General features: G+C 56.0%; 3 protein-coding genes across 3 annotated transcripts; 2 read left to right on the top strand and 1 right to left on the bottom strand.

Annotated features, from left to right (window-relative positions):
- Positions 1 to 1,894: 1,894 nt before the first annotated feature.
- CH63R_05457 (HET domain-containing protein) lies at positions 1,895 to 3,301 on the bottom strand (the record flags this gene model as incomplete). Its single annotated transcript, XM_018300432.1, has 1 exon — positions 1,895 to 3,301. The coding sequence occupies one exon, from the start codon at positions 3,299 to 3,301 to the stop codon at positions 1,895 to 1,897; it is 1,407 nt and encodes a 468-aa protein (XP_018158282.1).
- A 1,483-nt stretch (positions 3,302 to 4,784) lies between these two features.
- On the top strand, positions 4,785 to 6,826 carry CH63R_05456 (Siderophore iron transporter; the record flags this gene model as incomplete). Its single annotated transcript, XM_018300431.1, has 2 exons — positions 4,785 to 5,943; positions 6,030 to 6,826. 2 exons carry the CDS (start codon positions 4,785 to 4,787, stop codon positions 6,824 to 6,826), a joined length of 1,956 nt encoding a protein of 651 aa, XP_018158281.1.
- Positions 6,827 to 8,125: 1,299 nt separating this feature from the next.
- CH63R_05455 (Alpha-ketoglutarate-dependent sulfonate dioxygenase) lies at positions 8,126 to 11,160 on the top strand (the record flags this gene model as incomplete). Its single annotated transcript, XM_018300430.1, has 8 exons — positions 8,126 to 8,819; positions 8,881 to 9,187; positions 9,263 to 9,812; positions 9,908 to 10,236; positions 10,290 to 10,393; positions 10,491 to 10,909; positions 10,974 to 11,007; positions 11,069 to 11,160. 8 exons carry the CDS (start codon positions 8,126 to 8,128, stop codon positions 11,158 to 11,160), a joined length of 2,529 nt encoding a protein of 842 aa, XP_018158280.1.
- Between the last annotated feature and the right edge of the window lie 742 nt (positions 11,161 to 11,902).

The following is an 11,902-nucleotide window of genomic DNA, read 5'->3' as shown; positions in this document are numbered from 1 at the left end:
AGCACTATACTCCGTACTGTCCATACATAGTATACCTAGCCAAAACGCTGGAGTTGTCTCCATTCCGAAAGACTTTTGAAAGGACATAATGACAATGCTGGAGATGTACTGTTGCCAGTGTCTTGGCTCAATGCGGTTGTGAATGAATAGTAGCTATGTAAATGGTTTTCTAGTGCAATCAACATGACTACTGAAAGGAGGGACAGGAATGAAGATCTTAACAGATCTTAAGAGATCATCTCAGGGTCAGGATCTCCTGCTGAATCTTACTTGTCTTGGTGGGAAAAAAGACCCATTGCATAGCACAGACTACTCTAGTCATTTCGGCGAGGGTACCGCCGGGCCCCATCGGCGTGGCCGGCACTGGAGCAGACGCCATTTCGGCCGAAATTAGCCGATACCGACAGACGGCCCGGCGTTTCGGCCGAGTACGTACCTGGAGACGGCAGTCACCTCACAGGGTGTATTACGACGCGCTTTCCGGTCATTTTTTATGATGTACTGTAAAACAAGAAATGGAACTGTATTCTGCATGCGTGTTATACTGGTCTTGCGATTTGATAGACATGAAGGCTATGGCTGAGAGCAGGGTCGACTGGAACGGCGTACTAGGCAGCTGGACATTAAGTAGGGATACAACAGCGGCGACGGTGGCATTAAAGATCTTGCGGCAGGCCTCTGTGTCTCCTTTGTCCAGGGCAGGGTCGCTGGCAAAGAGACGGGCGAAGGCATCGGCGACATTAGGCGGCAGTATAACAGGCTTGTCACTATGAGCACAGCAGGGCGCAGTATCCAGGCAGGCACGTCAGGCAGTATAGTAGCTACAAACGCATGTATCTTTTATTATGCGTGTATGTAATTGTGCATTGTGGACTGCTGGATGTCGCAGTTAGAGGTGTCAGTATTGTCTTCGTTCGCCGAGCGGCAGTTCAGCTCTTCAAGGACGGGGTGGCCCCAGAGCTGTCTTTTTTGACAGTTTCCTCATGCATCATAGTAACCCGTATCCATCTGGGGACTGACTGATTGTAGCACTGCATGGTGTTTGTCATTCAGAATAACAGTCTTATTGTTACTCAACGCAGCCCCGATCATTTCAACCAATCGGGAACACAATGCCAGTGTCGGAGATGGGCAATCCCGGACACATCTGGCCCCACCACGTCGGTTCCTTCCATTTCACGATCTTGCATGTTCATAACAAATAGCACTCAGATCGATGTTACAGTGAAAAGTATAATAGGTTTCACTAAAATATTCTAGTTAACATCCTTAGTAGTAGTGGTGTTGAGCTGTGGCTTGTAGGGCAATTGCCAACAGAGCCAGAACTGGCTTACTGGTAATTCGTCAAGGATCCAGCCCTTCCGAAAGCTGCCTGGTGGCTGTCTTTGCTCCCCTGCCTTTCGTCCCATAGTTCTCCCTTCTTACTGTCATTGTCAGAGATGAACTTCAGTGTCAGCTATCATCATGGCGCCGCAACTGGCTGCTGTGTAGCGTTTCAACTGCACTGTCCATAATGGGATGTGACTTCGGTTTCTTATCACCCACCTAAGCAGCCTTTCCCACAGTATTGACTGAGTATCTATATACTTGTGTCAAATTATAGTGAGAGTACTTTTGCGTAAGTTCTCTCCTGGTCTGGGTCGAACTATTTATTACGTGTTAAGCAATAATTATTATTTTCTCTCTCTCCCTCTCTCCCTCTCTTGATAATATTTAGAGAGCTAGAGTTTTCGAATCGAGGTCATCTGAATATTACAACAACTAAAATAAGCAAACCACGCACTAATTATAAGCAGTTGGTAGCGACATAAAGTAGAAATGTTTTGAGTTCTGAATTCAACGTAGAGATCAGTAAACTGAGAGTCCTAGAAATTTATACCACATGCTACGAAATCTATATCAAGCGCATTGAATGCCATTGATCCATCTCCGAAGGGAACTTCTTCCTCTTGTCAATCGGCTCGTCACGTGTACAGTTCCGTCCGTCTTCTGAAATAACACAAACCGCTGGACCAATCACTTTGCCCTTGTGGAGCGGCATCCTTCCGTCCGACACATTTCTCTTGTGCTGAGGGGACGGCTCTCCAACGTACTTCACGGCGAGCATCGTGGTTTGCCGGAAATCCCATCCCATCACCCTCCAAGAGGCCCTTTGCCCATCACGTTCCCATTCTAGGCCTTTAGATGAGGTAGGATACCGCTCAAGGGTATCAGGGTTTCTTATGTTGGAAAAGAATGGTAGGCTCCGCCTTCGAGACTTTGACCAGTCAGGGACCCATGACGGATAGGATGCATCTTCTGCATGGTAGACGGGACCGAATTCGAATAAATGAATCAGTAATTGGAAGTTGGTGGCGCTGTGGTCAAGACCAAAGGCCGATGAAGCAACCTGTCTGTACAATCCCGTCCAGTGGGCAGTGTAGTCGAGATGAAATCGATTGCCATCCGGTACGAGGCCAAAGAGGGCGGCGATACGGTCTTTGGGGTCATGACACTCGGCTTCATGGAAGTACCACAGCAGCTCCAGTATCCCGCGCTTGGTGTTGGGCTCGCGCAAGTTTGTCGCCATGTTGATTGGGTAAGAAGCCACTTCCAAGCTGAGGAAACGCGTGGCGGCCCAGGAGATTGAAAGTAGAGGGATGGAATGCCGCCCACAGTGAACGGTTGCCTCGCGGGCGAGGATCGCCTCCTGGACGACCCATCGACGGGTGAGCCAAGACCGCAAAAAGAAGTCGTGTAGGAACCTAAGCCCGATCAATGCGTCGTCACGATCGAAGATTTCGTTCAAGTGAAAGACAACGCGTCCAGCCATATCCCACTGCGGTTGAATTTCAGGGAGCCGACTGAGTATCCGCAAAAGCTTGAGGACCTTCGCAGTCATGCGGTCCTCCGCACCCAACCAAATGCAGACGTCTTTTGCCTCTCCATATATTCGTCCCATCAGAGGGACTTGCTGGGTCTTCTCCAACCCGTTTGTCTGATCGAGACATATGGCGTCAATCCACAAACAACAGGGCTGATCCCGCGCGCGAAAACGTCGCAAGAGGGCGTCGACGTTGGAGGTAATCCTCACGCACGAGATGTCATCGTCATCGCACCTGATTTCCAAGGTCCGCGAGGGGCTTTGCTCGCCCCATGTGTATGAAACAGCAGAGTATTCTTCTCTCTGTGCCGAACGCCGGCGTTGGAAGATCCTGCAACTCAAGGGATCTCTTTCATCCACCGCCGGGTCTAGAGCAATGAGTCGCAGTGCATCTTCCGTTCCCAAAGGTTCGTAGTCGTATTGATTAAAGACCGGCATGGCCTCGTTGTTTTCTGGAATCAGATTCTTGTACGGGATTCCTTGTATCGAAGGGCGGCGGAAGAGGGATGCTAGCGAGCGAATATGATGATGTCGACGCCGTCGCGGGTACGGTTGATTTCCATGTATATTGTTTGTTCGTCGCTCTGTTGACACTTCACTTGGGAAGCGGGGTGCCGACGGTGATCTGATTCCAGAGTAGGCTCTTGCCAATCAAGGTCGTTGGCGGAAACGCCCTTCCTGCATGTATGGTTACTGCAGGCCGAGCACTCTACGGCATGTGGTTGGCGAAGAAGTTCGTGGCCACGTCACTTATCTTAATACTTCCTGGGACGTGGACGGTGTGGTTTCCTTTTATTGCGTGCCGGATAACGGTTCATGCGAATGGCTGGGCGACACATCGCAACATTGGTTCTGATATACCTCAGTATACCTATCAGAGTGGTAATGAAAGCCAGCTACTTGGATTCAAGGCTAGTTAATAGGGTAGTTGTAGGCTTAGAAGCCTTTATGATATTAAATTTCTATAGAAACTTTATGATGTGTTCAGTGTTGGGCATAATACTTCTACTATGTTTTTTCTTCTTAACCGTGTTTTTCTTAATATTGTGTACCTGTGCAACCTTAAGAGGGCCCCTCCTTGGCAACGTATCGCAGCAGTTTTCTTTTAGATACGTTGGTACTATCACACAATACCCTCAACCTTGTTTGCATCCACAACACACCCAACTTGAACCACCCGATGGGCAGGCTGGAAACCGCTTCTCCGGGACCACACAGGACGGACCGGCGCTTACTCATGCCCATAGGCAAAGGAGTGGATCAAAACGGAAATGACAAGGGAACGGCATCGTAGCTGAGCCACGCAAACATCACGTTTTTCGACGCTGATCATGGCCTATCCCAGGATCGTCCGGCCTCTTCGTCAAGTTTACCCTCGATTAGCAGCGCCATTCCATGACTACCCACACGCTTAGCTCGATATTAGTTCCGGAGTTCCGCTGCCGTATTTACAACCCCACACCGGCCGGCCGAGTTCACCAACCCGGTGGGAGGGAGATAAGATGAAGGGCCCATCTGATTAGATCATGTTTGATCCGAGTTTTGCCAAAATCCCTCGTACCACCACTACCAGACCATACCTGTATAGAGACTGGTCCCAGACGGTTTCCTCATGGCCCGCCCACTTTCGTTCTCTAGACCTGACGATCGCTGCATCCTGGCCCAAAAGCCGCCGCAAATTTTTCACACATCTGCGGAAGTCCTCTGCCTAATCGATGGTCCGGTGAGCATGGGCAGCAATATGTCGAGAATGTCGAGTCTAGCACATCTGACGGATCCTTCGGGACTTGCTGGAAAACTACTTCTATCCCAGACGTCTCCTGCCATGATGTCGTCTCCTGGATACCTCCATAACCGCGGCTCGTGAATCGTCCGTCCCTCAGCCCCCCCCGCTAGAAGCCTCTGCCATCTCGCCGCCGTCATGAACAGCAACACCAAGGAGACGGGCGTCTTCTCAGACGACACCCACCTCCCCAGGGACGGCACCATCTCCCCCTCAACGGACCGCGAGGAAGTGCCCATCTCCTCCGTGGGCGAGGTCCTCCAGTCCCAGGGCGTCACGCGCATGGAGGCCGTCTACCGCGAGGCCAAGCAGAGCCGGCTCTCGTTCTACCTCGTCGGCGTCTCGGTGCTCGTCTGCGCGTGGGCCTACTCGCTCGACGGTTCGACGACGTCCTACTACAGCATCGACGCCTCGTCGCACTACAAGCAGCACTCGTCCGTGCTGTCGACGCTCTCCATCGCCACGGGCATCATCTCGGCCGTCTCGAAGCCCTTCGTCGCCAAAGTCTCCGACGTCACCTCCCGGCCGTACACGTACATCGTCACGCTCCTCTTCTACGTCGTCGGCTACGTCGTCGCGGCCTCGAGCGCCTCCATCTCGGCCTACGTCGCGGGCGAGGTCCTCGTCGCCGTCGGCTCGTCGGGGCTCGACCTCACCAACGACATCATCGTCGCGGACCTGACGCCCCTGGAGTGGCGCGGGTTCGTCAGCTCGCTGCTGTCGACGCCCTTCATCATCAACACCTGGTTCGCCGGCAAGATCGTCGACGCCGTGCAGGCGAGGGACCAGTGGCGGTGGGGGTACGGCATGTTCGCCATCATCATGCCCGCCGCCCTCGGCCCGGCCATCGCGACGCTGCTGTACCTCGACAGAAAGGCCAGGAACGAGGGCGTCGTCAACCTCGCGTCCTCGAACGCGGCTCGTCGTGCGGCGGAGGAGCTGGCCGAGGAGAAGGGCTACGACGGGCCCCGCGGCGCCATCGTGGCTCCCGCTCCCCCGGAACCTTCGGCCGCCTGGACCGAGAGCCTCAAGCGCAGCCTCGTCGAGATCGACGCGTTCGGGCTTGTTCTTCTGGGGTTCGGATGGACTCTGCTGCTTCTGCCGTTTAGTCTGAAGACGTACGCGGACCACGGCTGGCGGAACCGGTCCCTCATCGCCATGATGGTCGTAGGAGGGGTTCTGCTCGTCGCCTACGTCGTCTACGAGATGAAGTGGGCAAAGGTGCCCAGCGCGCCGCGCAGACTCGTCATGAACAAGACGTTCCTTATGGCTATTGTCATTGACTCTTTCTACATGCGTGAGTTTTCGGTCCTGGCCAAGAACATTGACGTACCCCTTGAATTGTACGTGTTCAAGCTCCTACTAACACAACTCGCAACTCAGTCGCCGGCAACATGAGAGGCCTGTACTGGTCATCCTACGTGTACATCGCCAAGCCGTGGTCCTCGCAAGACTGGGTGTACTACAACAACACGCTGACCCTCGCCCTCTGCGTCTTCGGTCTGGTCGCCGGCCTCCTCCAGCGGTGGACACACCGTTACAAGATGCTCCAGATCATCGGCCTCTGCATCAAGATCATCGGCATGGGCATCATGATCGACGGGCCCCGGGCTACGATCTCAACGGCGCCCATGGTCCTTTCGCTCGTCATGATCGGCTGCGGCGGCGCCTTCTCCGTCGTCGGCTCACGTGTGGCCTCACAGGCGTCCGTCCCTCATCAGGACGTCGCCCTGGCCATCGCCCTGCTCTCGCTCTGGTCCAAGATCGGCAGTTCCGTCGGCAGCGCCGTCGTCGCCGTCATCTGGGCGGACAGGATGCCAAAGCTCCTGCGCCGTCACCTGCCCGCCTCCGCGACGGACAAGGACGTCCAGAGCCTGTTCAACAGCGTCCGGGCGATACGCACCAAGTTCGCCTTTGACGATCCCATGAGGCAGGGGGCCATCGAGGCGTACCGCCGCACGCTGTACTACTGCCTCGTGCCGGCGCTGGCGCTGGCGTTCGTGCCCCTCGTCGCGGCCCTCTTCCAGACCAACTTCTACCTGGGCAAGCAGCACAACGCCGTAACGAACGTTGGCAACGATGGACTGGTGCTCAGAGAGGAGGACCGCAACCCGGAACCTCTACCGCCAGCGAGAAACAAGAAGGAGGCGTTTCTGAGATTTTGGGCCGGGAGGAAATAAAGGTTGTGTATCGTGGCCTCGGCCGTTGTTGGATGTGATTCTTCCCCGATGCCCGTCGCCCGTCGCCCGTCGCCCGGCCTGGGTAGAGAACATCGCACATGCAGGCAGAATCATGCACACAACCTCCAAAATACAGACGCACGTTTTCGGCAGATCTGAGATGCAGAGCTTGGCTTACGCGTCGTGTGCCCCCCTTCCCCCCGCCCCCTTGGTCAACGTGAAGTCGTGAAGGCGTGACAATGTTGGGTAGTGAAGCCCACGATTCCTGGTTTACACTGAGTTAGGCGGACTCCCCTGGCCATGCACAGCCCACAACTCATGGTTGCAGTCAAACTCCCTCGGCGGAAATGACAGCTTCATTGGTTGATGGGCCTGTCGTGGGACTTGATAAGGCACGCCAAGGCCTGGAAGTGGCTGCATGGAAGCATTTAAGCGAACTGAGGCCAGATCCAAGACGGCGGGAAATCCCAGACGGAAAACCCGATCCGCGGCGGAAGCAACTGCAACTGGCGAGTGGAAGGTCAGTATGCATGCTCTGGAAAGACTGGAAAGATTCTTGAAGAGCCAATGTTACCACCAAGTTGTGCTTCCGACTCACTCGAGTCCGTCTGGGATACGGAGGCTCAACGACACGAGCCGAGAAGCCTCGGTGAGCAACGTGTCTCAAGCCCACTGTTTTCTACCACACCATTTACGCAATTTGATGGTCCCCTGGAGATGGAGGGTGGGCGCCTTCGCCCGACTAGACCGTCTTGTGCGGCGGTTGAAGCTTTGGAGGCGTTCTGAGCGACCCAAACCCGGGGTCTGGTTTGCTGTGAGATCCTGACTGCGCCACCGCCCTGCATACACCAAGCCGTCAGCACTGTATCTCTCTCTCTCTCTCTCTCTCTCTCTTTCTGTCTCTCTGCCTCGTCCGGGGGTTTTTTTGGGTTTTTTTTTCGCTCACCAATTCTCCAAGTTTGCCTAGCCGCCCTGGAGATATGCAGCTGGTCTGGTGATCATGTCGTGGAGTCCATCATCAGGGATAGAGTAAGCTGTGCCACGTTTCTCCCAAAGCCTCGAGAGCCCCAGCCGGGGCCTCGATAATTCGAGACGACTCAGTTTGTTTTAAGAAGACACTGATCCAACGACCTGCACTCGTCCTTTTTGAATTGGCAATATCCCTTGTCTTCAGCTCGTTCATAACGCCACCTGTTACCCCGCATCCCCTCATATTGGACCTTTCTTACTCTCTCTCTCTCTCTCTCATCACACACACCACTGCCAGCTTGCTGCCTCCTGCAGCCAAGACACGCGACGATGCCCTCGTTCTTCAAGAGGTCCAAGGCGAAGGAGAAGGAGGCAGAAGAGGAAAAGGCAAACGCTGAGCGTCCCGCTACGCCGCCGCCGACGTACGAAGCCACGCAGGAGGAGCCGCCGCCCTTTGAAGACCGACCGCCGCCGTTCGAGGCCAGCGGTGCCGGTCGTCGCGGTGGTGGTGGTGGTGGTGGCGGCGGCGGTAAAGCGCCCTACACCGAGGCCGACGTCGCCAACATCACGGCTGCCTTCGCCTCCCTCCGCCTCGGCACCCAGAGCGACCCGGACGTCGACTCGTGCCTCGCGCACCTGAAGCTTCTATACGCCATCCAGACGCTCAAGGAGGAGGTCGGCTACACCGACGGGCTCTGGGACCTATGGGACGTCCGCGCGGGGCCTCCCGACTCCCCTCACAAGGGCGACGTCAAGGAGAAGGGCGGCCCTGGCGGAGACGCCGGCCCAAGCAAGGAGCCCGAGGACCGGAGGAAGAAGGTCCTGGCGATTGTTCGTGAGAAGCGGTGGGCCTTGTACCTGGCGCGAGCCGTCGACCGGTACGAGACGTGGTGGAAGACGCTCTCGGAAGGCCGCCGCCTGCGCGAGGCCGAGATGGGCGACCCCCAAAACCCCTCGAGGTACGCGACGTTCCCCGAGGGGAGCGAAGACTACCCGTGGAGCGTTGATGTCCTCCCGCCGCTGGGTGAGTGATGACGATTTCGCATGACAGCACAGCCGCTCTGACGAAGCTGACGAACTCGCAGACGTCCTCATGGTATGGCACACGCACATGCTCAACCCGAGAGCGTTCCTCGAGGACTCGATCCGCTGGGGTCTCCGGACTCTGTGGACCACGGGCATGCCCTGGGCCCAGGTCAACCAGGCCATCGACTCCAAGTTCAACTACGAGGCGTCCGACCTGGCCAGGTCCAACTGGGAGAGAACGACGGGGAGGTCCTGGGACAACATCGAGGAACCGATGGTGAAGTCTCTGCAGTGTCCTTCGTGCAAGCGGGCCATGGAGGTGCCCTGGACCACGTGCGGCTTACCAGAGACTTACAAGGGAGATTCGTAAGTATCTCCTCTTCATGCCACACACTACAGCATGTGGAGACGATGATGCTGACGTCGCGACAACTGGGATAGACGACCCGGCCTAGTCGGCAACGGCTACGGAGACGGAGAGTTCTCCCAGAGATGCGACCCCGGCTGCGGCACCCTCGTCACGCAGCGGCTCCTTTCCGTGGCCAAGATGATCGGCGACGCCGAGGCCTATCTCAACGAGGGCATCACCATACCATCCACCGTCCTCGACCCCAAGACGGGCATGCCCGTCGTCGGCGACGCCGAGAAGCTGCTGGAGGTGACCTTCCCCAACCGGCTCGTGGGCCACGGCATCGCCTCGCAGCTGTTCGACATGCTCCAGCCGGGCCTGCACGAGAACTGCTCCATGAAGCACGTCCGGGACCTGGTCACCGTGGCGCTCCAGAGCGACGCGGCCTTCTCCAGGATCCAGGAGGCCAAGATCGCCCAGATCGGCAGGAAGGAGGGCATGGCCAGCCGGCAGATGGAGCGGACGGAGCGGTTCCAGACCTCCAAGATGATGTCGCGGTACTGGGAGAACCACTCCATCTTCGCACTCGACCTCGTCGCCGCGGTCATGCGCCAGGGCGTCTTTGTCGGCAAGATGTACTCTGTAAGTTTTGGCGTGATTTTCTTCTTCTTCTTCTTCTTCTTCTCTCATCTCTCATCTCCTTCTTGGTAGCATCAGCTTCTGACTGACCACTGCAGCTCGACTGGCTCCATGGCCCCAACGCGCGAGGCACCATGGACCGCCTCGTCCAGAAGTACAACCGCTTCATGCTCATCCTGACCGAGAACGCCTTCATGATGTGCGTGCCGACGCTGGACGTCGACCTCGCCTGGCACACCCACCAGCTGGCGCCCCGGGCCTACTACAAGTTCTCCACGTACAACAGCGCGACCAAGGGCAGCAAGGAGGCCCGCTTCATCGACCACGACGACAAGGTCGACGAGGACCAGCTGTCCAGCTCCTTTGAGTGGACCGGCAAGCTGTACCTCGACAAGTTTGGCGAGGTGTACTCGGAGTGCATCTGCTGGTACTGCGAAGGTCTGCCTCCTCTTCTTCCATGATTGTCAAACCCCCCAAAAGGTTCTTTTCAGGATTGCTGACGTCGTCGTTCATGGTAACAGTCAACCGTATCCAAGCCACGGCAAATAGCACAGCCGTCTTTGGAAGAACCAAAGGACAGAAAGGTACGGACAACATCCATCCCCCCCCCCCCCCCCCCCATCCTCGTCGTCTCGTTTTGGTCTCCCAACACATATCCTCTCGTATGCTGACATGTCACAGCCGTCGACAACTTCAACAACTCTCCGGCAGCGAACTCGCCCGCCTGCCACCCTTCGTCCTCGGCCCATATCTCGGCCCACAACTCGTGTCTCTCGTCGTCACCCCTCCACCGGGGCCGCGAGTTCCAACGGGCCATCTGGAAGAGCCGCCTCGACGACGGCTACGAGCGCGCCGTCAAGCGCACAGCGAAGCGCGGTCGCAAGCTGCCGCCCAAGGAGGAGTTCTACGACCACTGGGGCAAGACGTACCACCAGTACGCCCCGAACCTGTTCCCCGGGTACCTGACGTCGGATCTCTACGTGGCCGGCGACCCGGGGATCCTGCACGGCAACTGGGCCAGCTGCGCCCAGGGGCTGTGTGGCACCAACGACATCGCCGCCGGCGGCTGCGGTGGCCCCGGCGGGTGTACGAACTCCTCGGTAAGTCTGCCATGTTCGTCGAAGTCTCGCGTGGGTGTTGTGGCTGACTCTTTTTTGGAATTAGGGATACTGGACCGGTTCCGGTCGTGGAAAGCCCGGTGAGTTTCATTCCAGCCCGCATAGTAGCATATCCTTTGGTCTAACAAAAGCGCTGTGCAGTTTGCGCGGGTGTTGTTGCAGGTGCCGGCATGGTAGGCGGAGGCTGTGGAGGAGGAGGCGGTGGTGGATGCGGCGGCGGCGGCGGCTCCTAAGAGGTAACACAAGGAGCTTTTTGCTAAACTTTCTATCCTAATTGTTCTTCTTGTTAACTCTTACGTTTAAATCTATAATATTTCCACATCATGTTACCCCTTGTCTTGTCCTCTTCTAGTTAAGACGCAGCCTATGCAGGTAGTTATAGGATGTATATGCCAGTCCTAGTACATACAAAACTAACATGCCAACATGACTGTGTAAAAACTTTCAAAAATAAGAAATCGCAATTACTGGGCTGACCAGAGAAATTTCCAAATGTTACTCGGCTTGTCGTATCGAAACGGATCTCAAGCGCCCGCAGCATCGAAGGCATTGGGTCAAGAGACTGTGCCAAAGATGCACGTCAGATGAGACTCTCGCCACTTCCTATGTACACCAGGGGTTGATATGGTTCGTTTCTCGAGCGCAGCAGCCATAAAACAAACCACAGCTCTCGATTTCTGCCTATAAAGACAACCTGGAGTTTGATCCCTAAGCCCCTTGGCTGCTCTGGTGAAGACCTGACATCTTTTGTTGAATCAGGTAGAGCAGTGACAACTGGCTGGCTGATGGGTGAGGCAAAATTAAAGCGAGGCAGGCAGTTGGTTCCCTTCTTGGTCCTTTATACGCGTGGGCGGTGAGGCGTGACGCGGTTGTTGATGCGTGCCGTACGCCGGTCTGGTGGTGGTGATGCTTGTCTACACCGAGTCTCACCGAGCCCTTGAGTCTAGCTATTCCTAGTACTGGAATCTGCGAGCG

This window comes from Colletotrichum higginsianum, chromosome 4, assembly GCF_001672515.1.
Source record: "Colletotrichum higginsianum IMI 349063 chromosome 4, whole genome shotgun sequence".
Taxonomy (NCBI): Eukaryota; Fungi; Ascomycota; class Sordariomycetes; order Glomerellales; family Glomerellaceae; genus Colletotrichum; species Colletotrichum higginsianum.
This window is presented reverse-complemented; position numbering and strand designations above follow the sequence as displayed.